Below are 26,907 nucleotides of genomic sequence, written 5' to 3'. Positions count from 1 at the left end.
AAGGGCGGAAGGGCTGCACATCCCGCAGCGCCGGAGACGAGGAGATACCAATGCATGCTGCATGCTTGCTTTCATGCTGCATGATCTGCATACTTATCTACTCTATTAAATTATATATGATTTTTTTAAAGATACGAGTATGTCTGTTATAAAGTAAATTATTCTGAACAACAACATTATGAGTTGAAGTATGTTCTTAGTAACAACATTATTAATTAAAACAATATGATCAATGAATGTTATGAAGAAAAAAGATCTGAAAATAAAAATTATGTATTTTAAATGGTTCTTGGTATTAATAAAAAAAATTATGATTACTAACTGTTATGAGCTCCGATGGTAGTGATAAAAATGTATGAATAAAAAAAGTATGAAAAATAAAATTATGAAGAGAGATTATTATGAACACAAATCGGTAGTAAGACAAAGAATAGGATTTAGAATTTTATGTGAGCCAATATAGAACCAAAAAAATCATATATAATTTAATAGAGTAGATAAGCATGCAGAGCATGCAGCATGAAAGCAAGCATGCAGCATGCATTGGTATCTCCTCGTCTCCGGCGCTGCGGGATGTGCAGCCCTTCCGCCTTTGCGTAACGAGGCTCAGGCACCCACGCTTGCTTCCGCAGCTTCGGCTTTTTGGATCGCCATCGGCGCCTTCGGCGCCTCGGCGACCAGCCTCAGCCGCTCCAGCTCACCCGGGCGCCTGAGCCTTGTTACAGCGGGCGAGGGCTGCCCTCCCTCCGCGCCTCCGGCTTTTAAATTACACTCTAGGGGTAGGGCAGACAAGACTACGTGGAGTCGGTTTTGCAGCGATTCGTTTCTGTCACGTTAGTTTTGTGGCACAAAATATTGCCTGTTTTGGACCATTTCAAATTAATTTAATGTTAAAATACGATTTAATACACGATTACGATTAATAGACATCATGATTTTCAATAATATGGATAAATACACTTATGAGTAATAAATTTATGAAAACAAATATTAGGATACATCACATTTATGAATATTATAGTTATTTATTCGAATGATTATGAGTTTCGATCATTAGTATAGAAAAATATATGAAAACAAATATTAGTAAAAACTAAATGTATGATTAGTGATATTATGAATATCAATGATTATGTTTTTAAATATGTAGGTTTTAAATTTTTTATGAAGAATGATCATTATGGTATCAAATTGTATGAGAACTATTTTCGGACCTCCAATGATAGGAATTGAAAAGTTATGTAAGAAAATGCGCTACCGTTTTTTTTATTTAAGGGTCCATTCCATTGATGCGACTTTTACCTGAGGTTTTTTGTGGAAACAACTATCTTCGTAAACAGTCAACATAATGTCATATTGACAGCTGTAGCCAGCTCAGTTTTTGTCAAGTTGTACGTGTGGAAATTGGGTTTGCGTTTTCACGATTTTCCGGGCCTGAAAATTAGATCTCACCTCGTCTTTGCTATTATTAGATGCATTCGTTTGTAATTTAGCTTTCCCGATGCCGTTAACAGCGCGTCAAAGGAGTATTCACAACAAGAATGGCGCTAAAAGGGGTGCAAGTTTCAAAGGGAAAAGAAAAGCTAGCGAAGGGTAAAGGAACGAAAAGTGCTTGTTATTAACACGAACAAAGTATTCTGTGTTCTTAAAACACGTTATGAACATCTTGCTTCGATGATAGATAAGCTTTTAATCTCAGTTCTTTCGCTTCTTTTTATTTTTTGTTGACCACATCGGTTTGGCGTTTATCCAGACGCCCGCCGCGCCGACGAAGGTAAAGCGCTTTGCTGACGTTATACGACGCGTTTTAATTCTTTTTGTGTATCCCGCCAACATTTTTTGTTAATTTAAAACATTCTTTACATTTGTGTGTTCTAAAACTTTTGTATTAGCATTTATCTTTTAACATTTTTTAGGAAGTGATAACCATTGCTACTCTAAGTAAATAGATATATTTTTAGGGCACAACATTAATTCGATGAACACAAAGACCATTGTTATACTCTGCATGTTCCTTAGTTGCTTGGTAGAGAATAATAATAAATCCTCAAACAATAAAACAATATTTTTTACAAGCAAAGGATTGAATGTGAATGATATAAGGCTGAGTTGCATCACTTTAACTGTAACTATAACCATAACCGGTGTTTTTTGTAGAGTTTGACAGGCGTTTGATGTTCGTTTAAGTTAATGTAAGATAGTGTAACCCAGCCATTTCTTTTTGATTTTACAGAGAATACCTCGTGACCAGTGCACCTTCAGATCTTCGTAGCATAGGATACCCGGGTGGGGCGTTGGCTTTAGTTTTGTTGCTCACTGTCCGGCTCTTGTCGGCACAATACGGCCACATATCGGATTGTGACGAGACCTACAACTACTGGGAACCTCTGCATTACTTAGGTATGTGTCTACTTTTAAGTAAATTTCTATTATTTCTAACCAGAAATGTAAACTCTATAATGTCACTCAAAACGTCAAAAATGCTCACAGTCCCTTGAGTGTCGTTATAAGGAGTTTATACTGTATTTCTAGAGCCCGGTCCGTGAGCACGTAGTAGCTCGCACACTCACTGAGGGCGCCCGTCGCATAGTCGCGACAGCAATATAATTACGCGCAAGCGATAAGGATGGGCAGCTTGGGGTCATTGGACAAAATTCTACGTGCTCACGGACCAGACTATACTTGAGCACAAGATTACCTGTTGGTTGATTGTTTGTATTAAATAGGCTCCAAAACTGCTGAACCAATTTAAAAAATTGGAATCCTACATTTTTCCTCATAAACATAGGCAGTACGAACTATAGTTCGTTTCATCCACGAAGACGCGCTGGGTCGAGGGAAGAGGGGGGTGCGGGGAGTTTGATCCGACCAATCCGAGCGTCATTGTTGGTCATTGACTCACGGTCCGGATAAAATGAACTATCTATACTTCTATACTAATATTATAAACCTAATATTATACACCTAAACCGCTGAACCGATTTTGATGAAATTTGGCATAGATATAGTTAGAGTCCCGGGAAAGGACATAGGATAGTTTTTATCCCGGTTTTTGAAACAGGGACGCCGGGATAAAGTTTTTCAGTGACAGACAAAATTCGATCGGCGAAACCGCGGGCGGAAAGCTAGTAGTATTATAGAGAAGAAAAAAAAATGTTCTCAATCAATTTTAACAATATCTTTAATCTGTTTTTCCTTTAACATATGTCACGGTTAGAGCTTTAGGAGCAGTGACATAATAGAATTTATAGTTAAGTTAGAGAAATAAAAGATAGTTTTGGTTAACAAGTCATTTATTTAGATTAAAGAGTAAGAGATCTTAAGGGTGTGGGTTACGAGCTAACTATCATATCGCACAAGTAGAATTTAGATCTGTGTATATGTGTAACGGTCAGCGGTAACGCTAACCGTTACACATATACAAATTCACCTGTTACTATGTTACAGTGTACGGCAATGGTCTTCAAACATGGGAGTACAGTCCGGCATACGCGATCCGATCGTACATGCCCCTCTGGCTGTTTGCGGTCCCAGGCAAGATACTCTCCACAATGATGACTCCAGTCGCAGTGTTCTACGCACTGAGACACATCCTGGCTATTCTGACCGCTTGCGCCGAACTTATGTTTTATAAGTAAGTTGAAATTTGTTTCTTGAGCAAGTTTATTGATGTTCTATGGAATTTCTATTATTATTATTTAAAAAAATATAAGTATTTTTCAAAACAGTCAATAGAAGTCACTGTACCAAGTTGCATGGCAAGTTGTATGTTTTTAATGACCTGCATATTTTAATGACCCGTTTTGGCGTGAGTATAAAGATGATTTCATAGATAGACTATGTCCTTTGTTCTTTGTTGTAATTGTTTGTCACATCTATTGCTAGCGACGTCGTCTGAAGGTATTTAAAAACCAGATGTCACAGCGATACGTCGCTTGCTGCTGCTGTGTGTAATTGACGTCGAACTTTTGAAGATTTCTGATCCGAAACTAAGCAGAGAAGTGTTATGGATATAAGGAAATCTGATTTCTTTCATCTCTCCACTCCACTTTGGTAAACACCAGATATTTCTCTGACTTTTCTCTTTATTTTATTTTAAACGACCCGCCCCGGCTTCGCACGGGTGCTAAGTATACCTATAAACCTTCCTCATGAATCACTCTATTTAAAAAAAACTTATCAAAATCCATTGCGCAGTTTTAAAGATCTAAGCATACATAGGGACAGACAGCGGAATTATACTTTGTTTTATACTATGTAGTGATATTTTGTACTCAGAGCCATATGCCACGAGTTCGGCGTCCACGTAGGCCGGCTATGGCTCTTCTTCACCCTCCCAGCGGCAGGTGCTTGGGCGGCGGGCGCGGCCATGCTGCCTTCAGCCTGGAGCCTGGCGCTGGGCGGCGCCGCGCTGGCTTGCTGGTGGCGCCGCCGGTACCCGCCGGCTGTGGCTTTGACCGCGGCCTCTGTGATTATAAGTGAGTACACTCGTTTCAGCCAAATGACGTCCACTGCTGGACAAAGGCCTCCCCCAAGGTTTTCCATAATGAACGGTCCTGCCCGCATCCAGGCTCTTCCCGCGACCTTTACCAGATCGTCGGTCCACCTAGTAGGAGGCCTGCCCACGCTACGTCTTCCTGCCCGTGGTCGCCACTCGAGAACTTTCCTGCCCCAACGGCCATCGTCTCTACGAGCTATGTGCCCCGCCCACTGCCACTTGATTTTAGCAATTCTGCGAGCTATGTCGGTTACTTTGGTTCTCCTGCGGATCTCCTCATTTCTGATTCGATCACGCAGGGAAACTCCGAGCATAGCCCGCTCCATCGCCCTTTGGGTGACCTTGAGCTTTCTTAACTTAAGGTCCTATGACCCCTAGATGGGGCAGAGGGCGTCCACAACAGTCCTCCATCGCGTTCGGTCTTGAGCTTCGCGCTTGATCTCGCTCCAGGTCTTGCCGATTACACTGCTGCCTCATAAAGAGGCTCAAGGTCACCCGAAGGGCGATAGAGCGGGCTATGCTCGGAGTTTCCCTGCGTGATCGAATCAGAAATGAGGAGATCCGCAGGAGAACCAAAGTAACCGATATAGCTCGTAGAATTGTACCGGCCGTGGCGCTGACCGCGGCCTCCGTGATCATAAGTGAGTACACTGCTGCCTCATTAAAAGGCTCAAGGTCACCCAAAGGGCGATGGAGCGGGCTATGCTTGGAGTTTCCATGCGTGATCGAAGAAACGACGGCCGTTGGGGCTGAAAGATTCTCGAGTGGCGACCACTGGCTGGAAGACGTAGCGTGGGCAGGCCTCCTACTAGGTGGACCGACGATCTAGTGAAGGTCTCGGGAAGAACCTGGATGCGGGCAGCGCATGACCGTTCATAGCGGAAAGCCTTGGGGGAGGCCTTTGTCCAGCAGTGGACGTCATATGGCTGAAACGAACGAACACTGCTGGGGCGCGCACTAGGCCGACTATGGCTCTGCTTCACTCTCGGCGGGCGCGGCCATGCTGCCTTCAGCCTGGAACCTGGCGCTGGGCGGCGCCGCGCTGGCTTGCTGGTGGCGCCGCCGGTACCCGCCGGCCGTGGCTTTGACCGCCGCCTCCGTGATCATAAGTGAGTGGCACTTACAGGGAAAGCAGAGAAAGAAGCATTAGCGTGCTGGTGGCGCCGCCGGTACCCGACGGCTGTAATGCGATCACGAGTAAGTTACACTTCTGGGACGCGCACTAGTCCGGGGTGGATCTGCTATCATCCGCAAAAATCCTATCCATTAGGTATCATCAATCAAGTTCTTGGGTGAGAGGAACTTTATAGTTTTCTGGCCCAGGAGACCCATACTAGTTCTTGCTAGCGCATCGCATTCGCACAGTAAGAGTTTACATCAAAACTTTAGTGTCTGATATAGATATATTTAAAGAAGCATTAACGTGCTGGTGGCGCCGCCGGTACCCGCCGGCCGTGGCGCTGACCGCGGCCTCCGTGATCATAAGTGAGTACACTGCTGCCTCATTAAAAGGCTCAAGGTCACCCAAAGGGCGATGGAGCGGGCTATGCTCCATCCCTGCGTGATCGAGGAGATCCGCAGGAGAACCAAAGTGACCGATATAGCTCGCAGAATTGGTAAAATCAAGTGGCAGTGGGCGGGGCACATAGCTCGTAGAGACGACGGCCGTTGGGGCAGAAAGGTTCCCGAGTGGCGACCACAGGCTGGAAGACGTAGCGTGGGCAGGCCTACTAGGTGGACCGACGATCTGGTAAAGGTCGCGGGAAGAGCCTGGATGCGGGCAGCGCAGGACCGTTCATTGTGGAAAACCTTGGAGGAGGCCTTTGTCCAGCAGTGGACGTCATTTGTCTGAAACGAACGAACACTGCGCACGCACACTAGGCCCCGCTCTTCTTCACCCTCCTCCGTGATCATAAGTGAGTACACTGGGTTCTTTGGTCACGTCTCTAGAAATGAGAACTCGATGGAGAGACCGGTACTTCAGGGCCAGGTTGAAGGCAAGAGAGCACGCGGTCGATCGCCAACCCGCTGGATAGACGTCATCACAAAGGCCACTGAGTCCACCGTGGTACCACCGTCTGATATAGATATATTTAGAGAAGTATTAACGTGCTGGTGGCGCCGCCGGTACCCGCCGGCCGTGGCGCTGGTCGCCGCCTCCGTGATCATAAGTGAGTGGCACATACAGGGAAAGTAGAGAAAAGCATTGGCGTGTGTGTTCTATATTCTGTCATCAACACACAGATTTCTATCATAAGAAGTCCACAACACATCAAGCTAAATACTTTAGCATCTTCTTATCTTATAAGGGTAGTGTGGCCGCTTAGTAATAATAATTATGTTAGTGACCATGAAAGTTTAAAACAATATAGTGTCGCCGCTGTTGTGCAGACCGCTTTTGTGATGCATAAGTGAATAGCAAAAACGCTTCTATGGAGAAGGAATTCTTGAGAAAGCACGTGAATACTGCTAATGCCTTTTTCGGTACACTTCTATGACTTCTACGCAAATCTGAGGCACTTGAAGATAAATTGTGGCATTTTATAACAAAGGGGGCTCTAGTGTGCATGTGAAACCGCCGCTATACAACACCTTATTCTGGAGCCTCGAAGTTCAAGTTGTTATTAACGAAAAATTGAGTTACTGTAACGTTGGGCGTTGGGACGATTAAATAAGTAGACTGACTGCGTATTAAGAGCTCATTTATTAAGAGTGCATAACCTTATATACCACCTATGGGACGTGAGTGTGTGCGTGCGTCGTGACGCGCATACTACACCTCCCCCGTTTTTTTTATGCAAATTATTATTCTTTCTTACTATCCAGTATTACTATATTGTTCAATATTATTATGTTATCAGTAAATTTACTAAGTCGTCAACAAACGTTATTATAAAATGTAAAACAATTACACAACAAAAATATTCAAATTACCTAGTAATAAACATTTTACATCTTCAATAAAAATATCGAATTCTATATTTATTCCTTTAAGTATATAAAATTGCAGTTTTGTAAATTAAGTTTAAGTAAATTAGTACATACATTCAATATATCCATAAAATATTCTCACAAAATAATAATAAATCTTTACAAAGTTACGAAATTATTAAAAAAATATATCTCAAATTAAACCAATAAATTAACACTTCAAAAATTAAATTAATCTCCAAAATTTAAATGATAATCATAATTAATGAAAAAAAAAAATTTTACCGTAGAACGACGACCTAATTTTTAAGAGGACAAGAGGACTTTTCTTCATGGGGCATATGGGGACTTCTGCACGGGGACTTATCATGATGTAGGGTTCTCCCGGCTGCGACCACTTCCGACTCGAACACTCCCGGCACCCTGCTAACTGCTGTCAACCTCATCATCTGGCTCCATCATCGCCCGGCTCCCAGCACACTGTTGTTACCTCATCTGACTCCATCATCGCCCGGCGCCCAGCACACTGTTGTTACCTCATCTGACTCCATCATCGCCCGGCGCCCAGCTCATTCAGTTCTTCATCACCTCGGTCCGTTGTCTTCTAACGTCTTCATCAGGAATTTCTTGATTTTTGGCACTTGATATTACTATTTTGCGTACATATTTGTAGTTCGTTATTTTTATTGAAGATTTGTTTTAAGTCCTGATTTAACTACTTAGTCCATTTCTGATAGTTCACTTCATTTTACACTATAAGTTTCACATTATATTATAATTTAACACGAGTACTTTATTTTCCTAAACCATCTGCGCAGCGCTGCGTGAGCAGCACTGGCAGGGTCGCCATGTAACGTTGGGCGTTGGGACGATTAAATAAGTAGACTGACTGCGTATTAAGAGCTCATTTATTAAGAGTGCATAACCTTATATACCACCTATGGGACGTGAGTGTGTGCGTGCGTCGTGACGCGCATACTACAGTCCTCTCACTCAACTTAAGCTGAGAATTGCATTTGTGTGAGTGCACACCGATAGTTTAGAGTGGCAATCGGCTTGAAGCGCGGCGCGTCCGCCACGCACCGCTTCCTTGTCGCTCACATACTTCACTTCACCCCCAGTACTGGTAGCAGATACGTGTAATTTTATGTAATTGTGTTCCAAATATTAGTGAAATGGCTCCTACTGTAAGTGAATTTCCTGTACGAAATCCATTAAGCAGCCAAGTGAAAGAAATTTTATGCAAATTGAATACGTATTTTAAAGGTGTGAACGAAAAGTTTTTAGTCTGTTTTTATTTTGTAATTTTATAAAGTTTGTCTTTTTGTTGTATTTTGTAAGGCTGGCTGGACGCCCTCTCTATAAACGGTGCTCGCAGAATATCAGCGTCGAGGTACTTCGTGCCTTGGCATATGCTGAGCGAGGACCTGTTTTTATTTATTTATTTATTTAAAAGGATGTGTCAAGTGTCGTTACATCGGCCCAATTGGTAGCAAGTGTTTTATAGACTTCCTTTTAATAAAACATTAATTTTATTTGTATGTGTTTTACTAACGGTACTTTTGGCGATCACTCACACAAATGCAATTCTCAGCTTAAGTTGATAGGACTGTACATTACTATAAAATGACGAATTTATTAACTTTCCTTTTCTAAAGTACGAGTTTATTAATGATAAATTTTCTTTCCAGGCTGGCCCTTCACAGCGCTTCTCGGCGTGCCCATAGCAATCGACATGCTCTTCATAAAGCGGCAATACGTGGAATTCTTCAAGTGGTCGGCCATCTCCCTCGTCGTCATCCTGACTCCCACCGTCATCATCGACTCGTGGCATTACGGCCGACTGGTGGTGGCGCCATGGAATATTGTGGCGTACAACATCTTCACTGACCATGGACCGGATTTGTATGGTGTGGAACCATGGACTTATTACTTTGTGAATGGATTCTTGAACTTCAATGTTGTTTGGGTGAGTGGCAGTGTACTGTTTAGAATTTAGATGATGATACATAAAGTTGTAAATATTGTGAATAAGACTGATATCTTATGTGCAGTACCGACGTAACGCACTGTTGAACCTTGTGTGGCATCTCTCTTACCTTGTGTCCGCGACTTCGTACGCGTGAAAATTATTTGAATAACTTGTCCCGTTTTTGCAACATTTTTTTATTGACGATCCGCTCCTAGCGGGACGTAGCGTGATTTTTTTAATATGTGATGCCTATAGCCGTCGAAAAATGGGCCAGATGAATGGATAGATGAGTTTCCAACACAGAATTAATTTGTCGTTTCGAATCTTAGTTTTCGTGCATTTGCATCAAAAACAAACTGTAATCGCACGGTTAGTCTAGGCGCAGTCCACCGAGTTTTAGTTGGCCGATAGTTGGGTCGGGATGTTAATCAGTATGGAGAACTATGAAAGTGCGCATTACACCGATTTGATATCGGTCGATTCTTCATACAAATTAGAATCGGGCCCAACTATCAGCCAACTAAAAGTTGGTGGTCTGCGCCTAGGCTTATTGACTAGACTGCCTCAGTGCCTCGCTAATGAGAACCACACAAAACCCGCATGGTTCCCGCGTGTCTGAACCAGGTCTAAGGCTGGTTTTAGAGTCGCGCTGACCGCACGCTGATCGTCGGCGCTGACAGATCTGACAGGGAACGTTCCTGAGTGACGCTGATCGCTCGGCGCCGACAGTTCACACATTTCGGCTGTCAGCGCTGACGGTCAGCGTCCGTCAGCGTGACTCTAAAACCAGCCTAAGGGCCTTGCTACACTGGCGGCTCACTAAATATAGGTTTATTTATACTGTTCATCAGGTGCTAGCCCTATCCAGTCCGCTGCTACTCCTGGCTTGCACCGCGATGTACCACCGTTCTATGCGAGCGCACTTCTGCTCGCCCTACTGGCTCGACCTCATGCCGCTCGCGCTGTGGCTGGCCGTCTTCATGCCGCAGCCACACAAGGAGGAGAGGTGCGTCATCATCATCATCATCATCATCATCACTTCTGCTCGCCCTACTGGCTCGACCTCATGCCGCTCGCGCTGTGGCTGGCCGTCTTCATGCCGCAGCCACACAAGGAGGAGAGGTGCGTCATCATCATCATCATCATCATCATCACTTCTGCTCGCCCTACTGGCTCGACCTCATGCCGCTCGCGCTGTGGCTGGCCGTCTTCATGCCGCAGCCACACAAGGAGGAGAGGTGCGTCATCATCATCATCATCATCACTTCTGCTCGCCCTACTGGCTCGACCTCATGCCGCTCGCGCTGTGGCTGGCCGTCTTCATGCCGCAGCCACACAAAGAGGAGAGGTGCGTCATCATCATCATCATCATCATCATCATCACTTCTGCTCGCCCTACTGGCTCGACCTCATGCCGCTCGCGCTGTGGCTGGCCGTCTTCATGCCGCAGCCACACAAGGAGGAGAGGTGCGTCATCATCATCATCATCATCATCATCATCACTTCTGCTCGCCCTACTGGCTCGACCTCATGCCGCTCGCGCTGTGGCTGGCCGTCTTCATGCCGCAGCCACACAAGGAGGAGAGGTGCGTCATCATCATCATCATCATCATCATCATCACTTCTGCTCGCCCTACTGGCTCGACCTCATGCCGCTCGCGCTGTGGCTGGCCGTCTTCATGCCGCAGCCACACAAGGAGGAGAGGTGCGTCATCATCATCATCATCATCATCATCATCATCATCACTTCTGCTCGCCCTACTGGCTCGACCTCATGCCGCTCGCGCTGTGGCTGGCCGTCTTCATGCCGCAGCCACACAAGGAGGAGAGGTGCGTCATCATCATCATCATCATCATCATCACTTCTGCTCGCCCTACTGGCTCGACCTCATGCCGCTCGCGCTGTGGCTGGCCGTCTTCATGCCGCAGCCACACAAGGAGGAGAGGTGCGTCATCATCATCATCATCATCATCATCACTTCTGCTCGCCCTACTGGCTCGACCTCATGCCGCTCGCGCTGTGGCTGGCCGTCTTCATGCCGCAGCCACACAAGGAGGAGAGGTGCGTCATCATCATCATCATCATCATCATCATCACTTCTGCTCGCCCTACTGGCTCGACCTCATGCTGCTCGCGCTGTGGCTGGCCGTCTTCATGCCGCAGCCACACAAGGAGGAGAGGTGCGTCATCATCATCATCATCATCATCATCATCACTTCTGCTCGCCCTACTGGCTCGACCTCATGCCGCTCGCGCTGTGGCTGGCCGTCTTCATGCCGCAGCCACACAAGGAGGAGAGGTGCGTCATCATCATCATCATCATCATCATCATCACTTCTGCTCGCCCTACTGGCTCGACCTCATGCTGCTCGCGCTGTGGCTGGCCGTCTTCATGCCGCAGCCACACAAGGAGGAGAGGTGCGTCATCATCATCATCATCATCATCATCATCACTTCTGCTCGCCCTACTGGCTCGACCTCATGCCGCTCGCGCTGTGGCTGGCCGTCTTCATGCCGCAGCCACACAAGGAGGAGAGGTGCGTCATCATCATCATCATCATCATCACCAGCCGTGCTGCTAACGAAAACTTCCCGTTAGGTGTAACAATACACTTAGGCTGAGTTGCACCATCTTATTTTAACTTTGATTGAAAAATCTGTCACTCCATACAAAAAGCATCGGTTATCGTCATAGTTACCGTTAAAGTTAGGTGGTGCAACTCAGCCTTAAATAGACATAAGAAGAACAATTCATAGTAAATGTTCCTTGAGAGTTGATAGTTTATATTTGAAACACTTTTAAATAACAGCGGAGTTCCTCAGGGTAACGTTCTGGGGCCTCGGAGTTCCTCAGGGTAGCATTTTGAGGCCTCTGCTGTTTAAAGATCGGAGAAGATAAAGCCTGGTCCGTGAGCACGTAGAATTTTGTCCAATGACCCCAAACTATCCATCCTTATCGCTCGCGCGTAATTGCTGTCGCGACTGTGCGACGGGCGGCCGCAGTGAGTGTGCGAGCGCGACAGCAACATAATTACGCGCGAGCGATAAGGATGGGTAGTTTGGGGTCATTGGACAAAATTCTACGTGCTCATGGACCAGGCTTTAACATTATGCAATCAGTTCCAGTCCCTATCAATTTGCATTATAAAAGAGTCACATAATTTACCATTAATTTACATTACAATAGTAGATCCTTAACATACTTTTTTATAAAATATTTTTTCCACAATGATCATTATTTATTATGTAACACGTTTCAGATTCCTGTACCCAGCATACAGTCTAATCGTTCTGGCTGGGGCCATAGCCTTCGACTGCTTACAAAAGATGACCTTCGCGGTAGGGACGGAGCTATTCCAGTGGCGGAAGGAGCGAGAGAGACGGCACTACCTGGCGTATACCGGCCAGATCATGATCATCTGTATTATTTGGACTGGGACTTTGGGTAAGTAGAAAGGCGTTATTTACTAGTTTTGAATCTTACTACGTTGTCTTAAGGTCCAATAACAATTTAACTTTCTTCTGAAAGTTGAAACTGATGTCTAACTACAAAGCAGTTAGTTCTACGTAATTTTTAAAAAGTGTCGTTGGGCCGCTAAAAACTAGTGTTGGGACACTGATATCCTGAAAGCGTATTATTGCGATAAAACTGGAGTTTTTAGATTTCACTATAGTCTTTTTCACCTAAGATGATCCGTATGACACTTCAAGGTTATCCATATTACGCATATTACATATGCAGAATATTTTTGAAAAAATATTTGTATTTTATTAGCAATATAATAAACTACTTAAAAAATTAACTACTTGTCTTGAAATATACAGGGTGGAAACGTTAAGTGATCTCACTCAATTATTTCTAAACTATACAAGATATTGAAAAACTGGTTACTGATCCTGAAAGTGCTTCATGAGGTCTTTCAAACGGTACCAATAATAGGTTACAGAATAAACTGGATCTATCTGAAAATTCAATGTTTCCAGCTTCCATACTAAATGTATACCAGACACACACTATTAGAAGTGTTTTTTTTATTGAATAATAAACTTAAAATAAACTCGTAATTTGTATTCTTATTTAAAATAATATTCGTGGAAAATATTGGTTTTAGGCTTTACTTGCTATAATATTGTCAAGAGATGAGTGCCATGATGACTGTGGTAGTACTAAATGTATGGAAGAAGGAAACATTGAATTTTTGGATACATCCAGTTTATTCTTTAACCTATTATTTATACCATTGGATAGAGCTTCTGAAGCACTTTTAGAATCAGTAATCAGTTTTACGATATCATGTGTAGTTTTTAAAATAATGTGACTTTACCAAATGTATGGAAGCTGGAAACATTGAATTTTCGGATCGATCCAGTTTATTATGTAACTTATTATTAATACCGTTTAATAGAGCTCATGAAGCACTTTCAGGATCAGTAACTAGTTTTTTGATATCTTGTATAGTTTAGAAATAATCGAGTGAGATCACTTATCGTTTCCACCCGGTATAGTAAAATCTGAGTCTATTGATTTTATTTTAATTAAATACGATGTAATAATATTTTTTATTTAATGTACGCAATGTGTGAAACGGAATAGATTTAGTGCTGGGGTATTTGTTGTATAACAAAATCGATTACAAAATAGATTCATTAATCGATTGCAGTGAATACTTAGTTATTAAAAACATCACAAAAATCAACTATATTTTTATTGTTGACTTTAATAAACGCATTGAAAATAAATTAATAGTTTATAATTTAAATAAATAGAACCAGTACTTTTTAGGAATCGTTTTTTTGAACACGAAGTCCATGGAATTTGAATATTATTAATAAAAAATTGTTACAAAAATATTTGTAATTAAAAAAACATGTTTTTTTGTTAAAAGACACCTATACAAAATATTTCTCTAAAAGTAGGTTTTACTAACTCTTAGAAAAAAATCGATAGATATAGATGAACTACACTGAACTGTCCTTTATTTGACACTGACAGGGGGGCCACCGTCAATAGCGGATCGCTAGTTCCGACTTTTGCCACGGTGGAAACCATATAGTTGCATGAAGATGGTGGCGCCCTGCTGTCAATGTCGTCGGTGGGACATTTCAGTGTAGTTCATCTATAAATCGCTATGGTTTAGTTATGTGACATCTCTATAACTTTCAAACTCGAAACGTCATACGGATCATCTTACGTGAAAAAGACTTTAAGACATCGTCATCATCATCAAGTTTTTTATTTAATGTCTACTGCTGAAGTACGATAGGGGTGATGACTGGGTAATGAAATCGAAGTTCTATTTAGTCCGTCAGACAGATAATAAAAAAAATTTGGACACTTTTTTTTCATAATCGAATAATTACAGTATTATATCGAGTTGAAATGTCGCGTGACGTCACTTTTGAGTAAAAAATCTGCTCAAACGTGACGTAACGCGCCATTTCGGTGGACGGGGACTCAGCGTGTGCTACCGTGCGGCTTGCCTTTATGACGTATATCTTAGTTATTCAGCAATTTGCTTTAAATATTCTTTATATTTATTATTATATTCATAATTAAAAATAAATCAAGATATATCAGCTCAATTGACTATGAGGGCACCTAACGCTGCGGTATTGTACAAAGATTGACTCTTTATAAGAGTAAGAATCAGGAATACGTAACTCGCAATCTTGTTATTTGTTTACATAGACGCAGAAAACTGTAACTTGTAATAATTACATAATTTAGGTCACTGTAAAAATAATGCTCATCTAGTTGTTAAGTTTTAGTTTAGCAGTAAATGTATTTGTTTTTAGTTTGTCATTAATATTTTCATACTGTTTAGTAAGCACTTTTAAAATAGATAACTAAGATACAGGCAAAATATTTTGCTTAGTTTAGGTATTATTAATTATGTCCGTGCACTAATTTTAATTGAAACCAAATGTGTACTTATCTAGGCTAAGTTTTATACAGAAACAAATTATTTATTTATATTATTTATTATTTATAATTATTTTATTTCGAATCAGGCTTATCCCGCATCGGAGCACTATACACCAACTACCACGGGCCGATGCGAATACTACGATCGCTCCCCGAAACCACCGATACCGAGTACGTCTGCTTCGGCAAGGAATGGTACCGGTCCCCGTCCAGTTTCCACCTGCCTGAGAACTACGAGATACGGTTCATACCCAGCGAGTTTAATGGACAGCTGCCTGCGCCGTACGCTGATGCGAAAAATGGTAAGTTATTTAAATACTAGCTTTCCGCCCGCGGCTTCGCCCGCGTGGAATTTTGTCTGTCACAGAAAAACTTTATCGCGAACGTCCCTGTTTCAAAAACCGGGATAAAACTATCCTATGTCCTTTCCCAGGACTCAAACTATCTCTATGCCAAATTTAATCAAAATCGGTGCAGTGGTTTAGGCGTGAAAGAGAGACAGACAGACAGACAGATAGAGTTACTTTCGCATATAATATTAGTATAGATTAATTCATTCTTCCTTTATGTTCGCAGTTGCCTATGGAAGTAATACATTCGAGGCATCGATCGTTTGTTGTTTTCATTGATAATTTATTTCAAGGCATCTCGAGTATCTCACCTCTAGACGCTCAATGATCAAGTATAAAATTAGAATGGTATAGAATCAATACCTTATTAATTTAAATTATTACCTAACCGCGTAACGTTAATACCTGATAAAATGAATAAAATATGCAACGCGAAAGTTTAAATAATCAATTCGTTGTCAATGTAGTGAACATGTAACATCACTGTTTCCTTTTGGAATAAAAAATATCTATAGCATTTTGTGCGTTCATAAAAGTGTCTCAAATCTCAATTTAATGACAGTATCAACTACCAAACTTGACACACTAATCTGGCACTAAATTACAGGATAATAAACAAAGCATTTGATCTCAAAACTTAATTATCTGGTTAAAAAAATAGTTGCTAATATCCTCTATCTTCCACAGCGACCCGCCTCATCCATCCATACTTCAACGACCTAAACCAAGGAGACAATCGAACCTACGTCCAACCGTCTCAGTGCCACTACCTCGTCGATTCCGACATCGGAAAACCCACACCCCTACAGCCGTTCTACCATAAAGACCCGCTATGGGAAATCATAGACTCAGTTCCTATACTCGACGCGGAGAAATCGCACCAAGTCTTCAGAGCTTTCTACGTCCCGATATTGTCAAGCAAACATAACGTTTACGCTAATTTGTATCTGTTAAGGAATAAAATGCTATTTGCATAGGTGTTGGGTTCAAATTTGATTGGTCATTGAATATCTTGGTGGACCTAAGTCGGGCAAAGAAAGAAAGAAATTTCGCGATTGAGGTGATGGTACAGTAATTGAGTCCATCAATGGTAATCATACATAACTAACAAATCTTTGCACTGTATAAAACCTAAGTCAACTTAGAGGTTTGTAAATACTATTGTAAAGCATATTTGAAATATTTTTTCCGAAAAATGTTTTCAAACTACTTTTGTTTAGTGGCCATTTTTTCGATGTCAGATTAGATTCACACAAATAAATAATTTAAGTAAATAATAATTAATCAATATAATAATTGAATTTCAATAAGCAACGAGACTGACACTCGGATAATACTTCTGACAGTGAAAGTTTTATACTGTAATACCAAAATAATCTTCTAATTTTTTTCTATAGACAATAATTTACAAAACAAAAAGTTTCAAAAGATTACATGTAGTTCTGCCAAACGATAGATCGACTCGTTAAAATCGTAAATTTCGATGAGACTACGATTGTCCTTCGCTATCGATCAGCAACTATAGTTATATGGAAATGTGTTCGCGTGATACAGACAAGTTGTGAAAGATGAAAATTACACGCAAACATATCATGTAAATAAGGTCGAATTTAGGTTATCACTGTATGTTACATAAAAAACGAAAAAAAAAATTGTAACAGCGTAAATTGGTACAATGATAATTTTGTCATTCGTTGTAATAGCAAAGAGAGTAGTCGAATCATGGGTAAACTTAGTATAAGGTAACGAATATAAATGTGAATTTTTATAACGAATGCATGAAACAACAAATTTTAAAATAAAGCTTTGAGTTTTATCACTAGTAGAAGTTTTCCCATCGGTTTAACCAACCACCTTATGTCTTGTGTAATGTATAGTTATTTTATTTATGATGAAAACATTATTTAAATATTGTTCAGGATTAATAATTCAGCAAAAACAAATTATTTTAATAGAATACTAAACTAAATGTAAATTGATGCTAGTCATCTAACGAGTTTTTTCAATTTTATACCAAATGCGAGCTTGTTTTAGTGCAATAATTTACGTTAATTTATGTACTTAGCTGTTAATTGTTAGATTAAGACCATACCGATTTCCAAAAGGTGACTTATTGACACGTCATATCTTAATATCGTGTTTCTGCTTAGATGTTTTTTGTTTTCAAAATTAATAATTTGCCGTCGTATATAAAATACGTCTTTAATATAAAATAGCACCAATTATTACTACTACAAGATACATTATGTAGCACGTAACGTAGCATGTAACGTAACTAACCTTCAAGTGAGTACGGCTCGTCCACGGTCATCGCGTATCTGTCTGCGAGCTCCTGAATCCTACTGCGAGCCGCCTTTGTGCTCGCAGTGATACCGCCACTCGGCGGGTCGCTGCGATCTCCCTGCGAACCACGCGCGAGCAGCTCGCAGCGGGCTCGTGCCTATGTACTCACTTGATACAGTGTCTGATACATTACATGCTACACGGCTAGATGAGTACACTGCTTATTATACACTGTGTTTAGTTTGTCTGTAGCTTTTTTTTTCAACCGTCAACTATCCTTATTGTAAGTAAACATTAGAGCAAGAGTGAACAAAAACACTAATTGCAGCTAATCTTTTGAAATTTAACAAAATGTCACATGTCTTCCTTTCATATAAAACGTGCATTTGAAATTATTCTGAAACTTTTATACTATCACATTGCATTTTTATAGGATACATGACGTAATGTTGTAATTATGTACAATAATTGTATGAATTTTATTAAAAGAAATTTAAATATAAATTGTTGTTTCATTAATTATTATTTTGTATAATATGATTTTGAAATATTTTAAATATTTTTATTTTTATTTGCATGACTGTACAACAGACGCCATCGCGATTTTTTTCCTCATCAGGGTAGCTATGAAACAAAATAGCTTTTTAATTTAATTATGTGTTAGGTTTTATACTAAGTAGATGTAGGTTAGGCAATTATTTGTTTTTGTCTTAGATATTTTGTGAATATTGAATTTATTTATTTGTGTTTGCTAAATTATTGTCATTTGTAAACTATGAGAGAAATAGTTCATATCCAAGTTGGAAGATGCGGGAATCAGATTGGTGGAAAGGTATGGTGTCATGAATAGTTCGTTCGTTCGTTCGTTCGTTTCAGCCGAAAGACGTCCACTGCTGGACAAAGGCCTCCCCCAAGGACTTCCACAAAGACCGGTCCTGCGCCGCTTGCATCCAGGTACTTCCCGCGACCTTCACCAGATATCCATGAATAGTAATTTAATACAAATCAATTATTTAGGTGAAGTCAGTGAATACAATAATATGGACTCACTTTTTTGATCCGTCTTTATCGTAAGCTCCATAGAAGAACATCAAACTGTGCTAAAGCTCTATAAAACGCTTCCAAAAGCTCAAAATCAAATGCATCACAAACATTGTCAGGTTATTTAATTTTTTCAGTTCTGGGAGGTGATATCAGACGAGCACGGAATCGACCCTGAAGGCTGCTACCACGGCGACTCCGATCTCCAAATAGAACGCATCAACGTTTACTACAACGAAGGGTCAAAATGCAAATACGTTCCTCGCGCCGTCATGGTCGACTTAGAACCTGGTACGATGGACGCTCTCCGAGCAGGCCCTTTTGGCCAACTCTTCCGACCAGACAACATAGTTTATTCTTGCTCCGGCGCAGGCAACAACTGGGCTAAAGGACATTACACAGAAGGCGCAGATTTGCTTGAATCGGTCCTCGATGTTGTGAGGAAGGAGGCTGAAGGTTGCGACTGTTTGCAAGGGTTCCAGCTGGTTCATTCGTTGGGAGGCGGCACTGGGTCTGGTTTGGGAACGTTGCTGTTGGCCAATTTAACCGAAGAGTACCCTGACCGTATTACAGTATCGTACTCTATTGTTCCAAGCCCTAAGGTATCAGATACGGTTGTAGAACCTTACAACGCGACCCTATCTATCAACCAGCTCATAGAGAACACCAACCAGACGTACTGTATCGACAACGAAGCGCTGTACGACATTTGCTTCAGAACCTTGAAATTGAAAACTCCTACATACGGAGACCTTAACCATTTGGTGTCCCTTGCGATGTCAGGAGTGACGACTTGTTTGCGGTTTCCTGGACAATTGAATGCTGATTTGAGGAAATTGGCAGTCAATATGGTGCCGTTCCCTCGACTGCACTTCTTCATGCCAGGATTTGTTCCACTAACATCGAGGGGCAGTCAGCAGTACCGAGCGCTGACGGTACCAGAGCTGACGCAGCAGATGTTCGATGCGAAGAACATGATGGCAGCGTGCGATCCTCGCCACGGCCGCTACTTGACAGTCGCTGCGGTATTCCGAGGAAGAATGTCCATGAAAGAGGTCGACGAGCAAATGCTGAACATTCAGAAGAAGAACAAAGACTTCTTCGTGGAGTGGATACCTAGCAATGTTAAGACTGCTGTTTGCGATGTACCGCCAAGGGGCTTGAAGATGTCGGCAACTTTTGTTGGTAATACGACAGCAATCCAAGAGGTCTTCAAGAGGCTTTCGGATCAGTTCTCGTCGATGTTCAGAAGGAAGGCTTTCCTCCATTGGTACACCGGAGAAGGTATGGACGAGACTGATTTTGCTGAAGCTGACAACAATCTAAACGACTTGATAGCAGAGTACCAGCAATACCAAAATGCGACGGTGGATGCGCAGGATTTTGGTGGCGAGGAAAGTGAAGAAAGTGAAGAATGCGAATGAATCAACTTTTTATTTATTTTATTATATTATTACACGTTATTTGTTTTTTAAACCAGAAATTAAACGCTAATTTCCATTTGTTTCATTTTATTTGCAAGTTAACCTTTGGTATGTAGGTGCGAGTACCTACGTTGAAATACGTGTATAATAAGTGCCATGCTTATTAAAAACCAACTTAGTTATTTGTAACTCAATGTATGGAATATTAACCTTTAAAGTCCCAGACGGCCATACATTAATGCCATAATTAATCTACTCTATCGTATTGGGGTAACCTGTAATGTTAGAGCTAAGATTGTTATTAAATAAATAAATAAATAAAAATAACAATTGATTATCTATTGTGTCTAGATTCGCGGGCCTTGAAGGATTAATTAGGAATAATAAATACACTTTATTGCACACCAAACAAATAACATAACAGAAAGAAAAGGAACACACAAGGTACAACTAGGCGGTCTTATCGCTATGAAGCGATCTCTTCCAGACAACCTATAGTGAGGACAGTTACAATGAGGAATTTGAGAGTCTAACTGGTCTAACAGTAAAAATACTCCGTATCTACAGATACGATAAGAATAAATCTCAATCAGCAATATTTCCAAAATGTATTTCATGAGCTTAGAGAATCTAATTCCTCTATGATCATGAGCAATAAATATTGATCGACAAATTATCAATATCATTAAGCATGTTCATGCCAAATGTGGGCATTCGTATTTATTCTTTTTTCTTACCTACCCGCTTCTATCAAATAATTTTACGCCGCTATTATTCGCTGCTTACTACACTAGTCTACGAACTGACGTGGCTCACTCCGGATGCCGTCGCGCCGTTTCAGAGTCACTGCTTTTTCTTTCTGGAACCTTCTATTGTAGAAGTCCACACAGGTGTACTGTATTTGACCTGAACTGTTCAGCCAACGCTGAGAACTGAAATATTGTGGAGTGTATTCTGTGAAGTTCCGTTATAGTGTGATAGTGTAGATATAAGTGATGTAAATTCAGCCGCCTTGACTGACTGAGTCGAGGCTGATGCTTCATAATCTTCCATCTTCGAGGACAGATAAGAGATTGGGAACCGCGGTTCACGCCCCTGAAACTGCTGGTGCTGGTGGATTGCCGAACGGGTGAGTGCGCTGTTTGTTCGTAGTGGATTATTATTCTGTGGTACTTATTAATGCTAGAAAGCAGCAATCTTCCCTTTCTTTATCTCTTTTCTGAATCATAAAATCATCACGACCCGTTCGCGCTAAGTTTGCCAGTCCGTGGAATGCGCGGCTCCTCCCCCAACCGCGATTAAACGCAATTAGTTAGTGATTAAACGCAATTAATGTGTCTTATTTTACGCAAATACACAATTTTTATCAATAATAATAAATAAAAAATATTTTAAATATAACCTACGAATCTTCGAATGATTTATTATCGCTCGTACAACAACGCAGCTCGCTCGCTTATCAAAACCTACTTGGTTGGTCAAAGCCGTAACAAAAAGTTTTTAATTACAATTTATAACATTTTCTTTCAAATTTAAAATTCGAATTTCATTTTCCATTCGGTTTGACAAAAGAATACAGACCTTTCATTATTCCAGAAAATTTTGTGTACGATGCACATGCAATAGTCCAACTGTATTTTTTTATGTTTTTTTATGACGAATTAACGGAAGGCAAATTTTAACTAACTAGATTTTAGGCTCAAAATTATCGTGAAACAACCAAAATGAGGGAAATCGTCCACATCCAGGCCGGGCAATGCGGAAACCAGATCGGAGCCAAGGTAAATATCAAGTTTTCATTATTTCCACACTTTCCACTACGCTGGGAAGTGTTTTACTCATCTAGATTTTCTCAATGGTGTAATTAAAAGTAGATCAATCCAGCAACATGTCACGTCATTTGTTTCTACTATTTAACTTTACAGAAAAATAAATTGATGTCCCGAGATCGTTACTATAAAGTCTACACAAGCTATTCATTCGTATAGCTCACGATGAAAACGTTTTTTCAGTTCTGGGAGGTGATCTCCGACGAGCACGGCATCGACCCCACCGGCGCGTACCAGGGAGACTCCGATCTGCAACTAGAACGCATCAACGTCTACTACAATGAGGCTTCTGGCGGCAAGTACGTGCCCCGAGCCGTCCTCGTGGACCTGGAGCCCGGCACCATGGACTCCGTGCGCTCCGGACCTTTCGGCCAGATCTTCCGGCCAGACAACTTCGTCTTCGGCCAGTCTGGAGCCGGCAACAACTGGGCCAAAGGACACTACACCGAAGGAGCAGAATTAGTGGACTCTGTACTAGACGTGGTCAGGAAAGAAGCCGAAGGTTGCGACTGTCTGCAAGGATTCCAATTGACACACTCCCTAGGCGGCGGCACTGGATCAGGAATGGGGACGCTACTAATATCAAAGATCAGGGAAGAGTATCCCGACCGCATCATGAACACCTTCTCTGTAGTCCCCAGCCCGAAAGTCTCCGACACAGTCGTGGAGCCGTACAACGCCACGCTATCAGTGCATCAACTTGTTGAGAACACAGACGAAACGTACTGCATAGACAACGAGGCTCTATACGACATCTGCTTCCGAACGTTGAAGCTGACGACGCCGACCTACGGAGACTTGAATCACTTGGTATCAGCAACCATGTCCGGGGTCACAACTTGTCTGCGGTTCCCCGGGCAGTTGAACGCGGATTTGAGGAAGCTGGCGGTGAATATGGTGCCGTTCCCGCGACTGCACTTCTTCATGCCTGGATTCGCGCCGTTGACATCGCGAGGCAGTCAGCAGTACCGAGCATTGTCAGTGCCGGAGCTGACTCAGCAGATGTTCGACGCGAAGAACATGATGGCGGCGTGTGACCCTCGCCACGGGCGGTATTTGACGGTCGCCGCCGTCTTCCGCGGACGCATGTCCATGAAGGAGGTGGACGAACAAATGCTCAACATCCAAAACAAGAACAGCAGTTATTTCGTTGAATGGATTCCGAATAACGTCAAGACTGCCGTATGTGATATTCCTCCTAGAGGGCTGAAGATGTCCGCTACCTTTATTGGTAACACGACGGCAATTCAGGAGCTGTTTAAGAGGATATCTGAGCAGTTTACGGCCATGTTCAGGCGGAAAGCGTTCCTTCACTGGTACACTGGTGAGGGTATGGATGAGATGGAGTTTACGGAGGCCGAGAGCAACATGAACGACCTGGTGTCAGAATACCAGCAGTACCAGGACGCTACCGCCGACGACGAAGGGGAGTTCGACGAGGAGGTCGAGGAAGAGTGACGTCAATGTTTGTCCTGTCCAGTGTAATTAATATTGTCATTGTTAAGTGTAACTGTTTTTGATGTTTTTGTGGCTATTTAAAAGCGTCAACAATAAAAAACGCTTATACATATTTGGATTTTGATTTCAACAATTTAGGCCTCCTGTCATAGCCCTCCTGTCATAGCCCTCCTGTCATAGCCCTCCTGTCATAGCCCTCCTGTCATAGCCCTCCTGTCATAGCCCTCTGTCATAGCCCTCTGTCATAGCCCTTCTGTCATCGCCCTCTGTCATAGCCCTCTGTCATAGCCCTCTGTCATAGCCCTCTGTCATAGCCCTCTGTCATAGCCCTCTGTCATAGCCCTCTGTCATAGCCCTCTGTCGTAGCCCTCTGTCGTAGCCCTCTGTCGTAGCCCTCTGTCGTAGCCCTCTGTCGTAGCCCTCTGTCGTAGCCCTCTGTCGTAGCCCTCTGTCGTAGCCCTCTGTCATAGCCCTCTGTCATAGCCCTCTGTCATAGCCCTCCATGCACTGCACTGGCTGTCAAATACCTCCCTACGTTAAGCTCGCTCCCTCCCTACGTGAAGCTCGCTCCCTCCCTACGTGAAGCACGCTCCCTACGTGAAGCACGCTCCATCCCTACGTGAAGCACGCTCCCTCCCTACGTGAAGCACGCTCCCTCCCTACGTGAAGCACGCTCCCTCCCTACGTGAAGCACGCTCCCTCCCTACGTGAAGCACGCTCCCTCCCTCCATACGTAAAGCTCCCTCCATACGTAAAGCTCCCTCCATACGTAAAGCTCCCTCCATACGTAAAGCTCCCTCCATACGTAAAGCTCCCTCCATACGTAAAGCTCCCTCCATACGTAAAGCTCCCTCCATACGTAAAGCTCCCTCCATACGTAAAGCTCCCTCCATACGTAAAGCTCCCTCCATACGTAAAGCTCCCTCCATACGTAAAGCTCCCTCCATACGTAAAGCTCCCTCCATACGTAAAGCTCCCTCCATACGTAAAGCTCCCTCCATACGTAAAGCTCCCTCCCTACGTAAAGCTCCCTCCCTACGTAAAGCTCCCTCCCTACGTAAAGCTCCCTCCCTACGTAAAGCTCCCTCCCTACGTAAAGCTCCCTCGCTACGTAAAGCTCCCTCCCTACGTAAAGCTCCCTCCCTACGTAAAGCTCCCTCCCTACGTAAAGCTCCCTCCCTACGTAAAGCTCCCTCCCTACGTAAAGCGCCCTCCCTACGTAAAGCGCCCTCCCTACGTTAAGCTCCCTCCCTACGTTAAGCTCCCTCCTATGATTGAAAATCTAAATTATAGCAACCATTTTATTTAGGACGAACACAAGGACATACACAAATGAACACCAAATTATTAATTGCTACTCCATTCCTTCGCCTTCTGCTTCCTCGTCGAACTCTCCCTCGTCGTCCGCCGTGGCGTCCTGGTACTGTTGGTATTCTGACACCAGGTCGTTCATGTTGCTCTCCGCTTCTGTGAATTCCATCTCGTCCATACCCTCACCAGTGTACCAGTGAAGGAACGCTTTCCGCCTGAACATGGCCACGAACTGTTCAGCCATCCTCTTGAATATGCTCTGGATGGCCGTTGTGTTACCAATAAACGTCGATGCCATCTTCAATCCTCGTGGAGGTATGTCACAAACTGCAATCTTGCAATTGTTCGGTATCCACTCCACAAAGTATGTGCTGTTCTTGTTCTGTATATTGACAAGCTGTTCGTCAACTTCCTTCATCGACATTCTCCCTCTGAATATCGTGGCCACGGTCAGGTATCTACCATGTCGGGGGTCGCATGCCACCATCATATTCTTCGCGTCGAACATTTGCAGCGTTAACTCTGGTACCGTCAACGCTCTGTACTGCTGCGCTCCTCTCGACGTCAAGGGAGCGAAGCCAGGTGTGTAGAAATGAAGTCTAGGGAAAGGCACCATGTTGACTGCTAGTTTCCTCAAATCTGCGTTCAGCTGACCCGGGAACCTCAAGCACGTCGTGATGCCGGACATAGTCGCACAAACCAAGTGATTTAAATCGCCGTAAGTTGGTGTCGTCAGCTTTAGCGTTCTGAAACAGATGTCGTACAACGCCTCGTTGTCCAAACAGAACGTGTGGTCCGCATTTTCCACGAGCTGGTTCACGGCCAGCGTGGTATTGTATGGCTCCACTACGCAATCCGACACTCTCGGGCTTGGGAATACGGAGAAGGTTAGGATGATTCGGTCGGGGTACTCTTCTCTGATGCGGTTGATTAGGAGTGTGCCGAGGCCGGAGCCGGTGCCGCCGCCTAGAGAGTGGGACATTTGGAAGCCTTGGAGACAGTCACATCCTTCGGCTTCTCTGCGGATGACGTCTAAGGCAGATTCTAGGATTTCAACGCCTTCGGTGTAGTGTCCCCTTGCCCAGTTGTTGGCGGCGCTGTTCTGGCCGTAGACGAAGTTGTCGGGGCGGTAGAGGCAGCCGAAGGGCCCCGAGCGCACGGCGTCCATGGTGGCAAGCTTGAGGTCCACCAGCACGGTTCGCGGGACGTACTTGCCGCCGGACGCCTCGTTGTAGTACACGTTGATGCGCTCCAGTTGGAGGTCCGAGTCGCCATGGTAGCAACCGCTAGGGTCGATGCCGTGCTCGTCGGATATCACCTCCCAGAACTGAAAAAGAAACGCGTGGTTAGGTACTTCATAGAAGATAAACATAGAGCGTAGGTTGGCTTAGATAAAGATACCGCGATCAATGGACGTTATAAACTACACACTAACGAGGCGGTCTTACCTTTCCTCCTATCTGGTTTCCGCAAGCGCCAACCTGCAGGTTAATGATCTCCCTCATCTTGATAATTTATCAGATTCTTCGTTCCAGATACTTGTAAATTTCTCTAAAAACTATCGAAAAACGATCACAAAGTTGTTGCTTAACATTAACTTAAAAACTAATAAAAAAAAAATAAAAAAATCTATCGCGGTTTCTTCACACTGTTTGCATCTCGGATTTCAGGAAAAAATGAGCTTGGCAAACCGTGTTCAGTCATCGTTGATTTTGAAATTGAATTCTAGAACATTTTTAGAAGATTTAAATATTATTTAATGCCAGGAACAAATTAGAAGAGGTCACTATCGTATCCTTTAAGAAAAAATAGTTTTTATCTAATAGTACATTTTAATGTACGGTACATATTATAATAAACTTTATTATTAAAGGTTGAAAATA

General features: G+C 42.8%; 4 protein-coding genes and 1 long non-coding RNA gene across 6 annotated transcripts; 3 read left to right on the top strand and 2 right to left on the bottom strand.

The window, feature by feature from the left end:
* The first annotated feature begins 1,373 nt into the window (after positions 1-1,373).
* Positions 1,374-16,944, top strand: LOC135085377 (alpha-1,2-mannosyltransferase ALG9). Its single transcript, XM_063980168.1, has 9 exons — positions 1,374-1,593; positions 2,234-2,400; positions 3,448-3,634; positions 4,279-4,478; positions 9,121-9,398; positions 10,253-10,407; positions 12,663-12,847; positions 15,415-15,630; positions 16,366-16,944. The coding sequence occupies exons 1-9, from the start codon at positions 1,502-1,504 to the stop codon at positions 16,653-16,655; spliced, it is 1,770 nt and encodes a 589-aa protein (XP_063836238.1). The 5' UTR covers positions 1,374-1,501; the 3' UTR covers positions 16,656-16,944.
* LOC135085396 (uncharacterized) lies at positions 7,184-8,406 on the bottom strand. Its single transcript, XR_010260101.1, has 2 exons — positions 7,966-8,406; positions 7,184-7,919 (listed from the first exon to the last, which is right to left on the bottom strand). It is a non-coding gene; the product is annotated as an uncharacterized LOC135085396 (long non-coding RNA).
* A 308-nt stretch (positions 16,945-17,252) lies between the features above and the next one.
* On the top strand, positions 17,253-20,448 carry LOC135085320 (tubulin beta chain-like). Of its 2 annotated transcripts, XM_063980109.1 has the most exons (3): positions 17,253-17,634; positions 18,736-18,793; positions 19,140-20,448. In XM_063980109.1, exons 1-3 carry the CDS (start codon positions 17,567-17,569, stop codon positions 20,424-20,426), a joined length of 1,413 nt encoding a protein of 470 aa, XP_063836179.1. In that variant the 5' UTR covers positions 17,253-17,566; the 3' UTR covers positions 20,427-20,448. The 2 variants fall into 2 exon arrangements, with proteins under 2 accessions (XP_063836179.1, XP_063836176.1); XM_063980106.1 differs by lacking the exon at positions 17,253-17,634 and having other exon boundaries at positions 18,597-18,793.
* A 1,552-nt stretch (positions 20,449-22,000) lies between these two features.
* On the top strand, positions 22,001-23,825 carry LOC135085345 (tubulin beta-4B chain). The gene is made up of 2 exons (XM_063980134.1): positions 22,001-22,207; positions 22,439-23,825. Exons 1-2 carry the CDS (start codon positions 22,151-22,153, stop codon positions 23,711-23,713), a joined length of 1,332 nt encoding a protein of 443 aa, XP_063836204.1. The 5' UTR covers positions 22,001-22,150; the 3' UTR covers positions 23,714-23,825.
* Positions 23,826-25,000: 1,175 nt separating this feature from the next.
* Positions 25,001-26,718, bottom strand: LOC135085340 (tubulin beta-4B chain-like). Its single transcript, XM_063980121.1, has 2 exons — positions 26,473-26,718; positions 25,001-26,351 (listed from the first exon to the last, which is right to left on the bottom strand). The coding sequence occupies exons 1-2, from the start codon at positions 26,527-26,529 to the stop codon at positions 25,068-25,070; spliced, it is 1,341 nt and encodes a 446-aa protein (XP_063836191.1). The 5' UTR covers positions 26,530-26,718; the 3' UTR covers positions 25,001-25,067.
* Between the last annotated feature and the right edge of the window lie 189 nt (positions 26,719-26,907).

The sequence above is a fragment of the Ostrinia nubilalis genome, chromosome 2, assembly GCF_963855985.1.
Source record: "Ostrinia nubilalis chromosome 2, ilOstNubi1.1, whole genome shotgun sequence".
Lineage (NCBI taxonomy): Eukaryota > Metazoa > Arthropoda > Insecta > Lepidoptera > Crambidae > Ostrinia > Ostrinia nubilalis.
Note: the sequence above shows the minus strand (reverse complement) of the source record. Positions and strands in the feature narration are given on the sequence as shown.

Bases quoted from the DNA above. Each gene is read 5' to 3' on its own strand.
- LOC135085320 (XM_063980109.1), top strand. From the start codon at position 17,567: ATGATGAAAACATTATTTAAATATTGTTCAGGATTAATAATTCAGCAA. The intron at 17,635-18,735 runs ATACTAAACTAA...TCATTTGTAAAC, and splicing joins AAACAAATTATTTTAATAGA to TATGAGAGAAATAGTTCATA. The intron at 18,794-19,139 runs GTATGGTGTCAT...TAATTTTTTCAG, and splicing joins GGAATCAGATTGGTGGAAAG to TTCTGGGAGGTGATATCAGA.
- LOC135085345 (XM_063980134.1), top strand. From the start codon at position 22,151: ATGAGGGAAATCGTCCACATCCAGGCCGGGCAATGCGGAAACCAGATC. The intron at 22,208-22,438 runs GTAAATATCAAG...ACGTTTTTTCAG, and splicing joins GAAACCAGATCGGAGCCAAG to TTCTGGGAGGTGATCTCCGA.
- LOC135085340 (XM_063980121.1), bottom strand. From the start codon at position 26,529: ATGAGGGAGATCATTAACCTGCAGGTTGGCGCTTGCGGAAACCAGATA. The intron at 26,352-26,472 runs GTAAGACCGCCT...TTTCTTTTTCAG, and splicing joins GAAACCAGATAGGAGGAAAG to TTCTGGGAGGTGATATCCGA.
- LOC135085377 (XM_063980168.1), top strand. From the start codon at position 1,502: ATGCCGTTAACAGCGCGTCAAAGGAGTATTCACAACAAGAATGGCGCT. The intron at 1,594-2,233 runs GTAAAGGAACGA...TTGATTTTACAG, and splicing joins AAAAGAAAAGCTAGCGAAGG to AGAATACCTCGTGACCAGTG. The intron at 4,479-9,120 runs GTGAGTACACTC...TTTTCTTTCCAG, and splicing joins CGCGGCCTCTGTGATTATAA to GCTGGCCCTTCACAGCGCTT.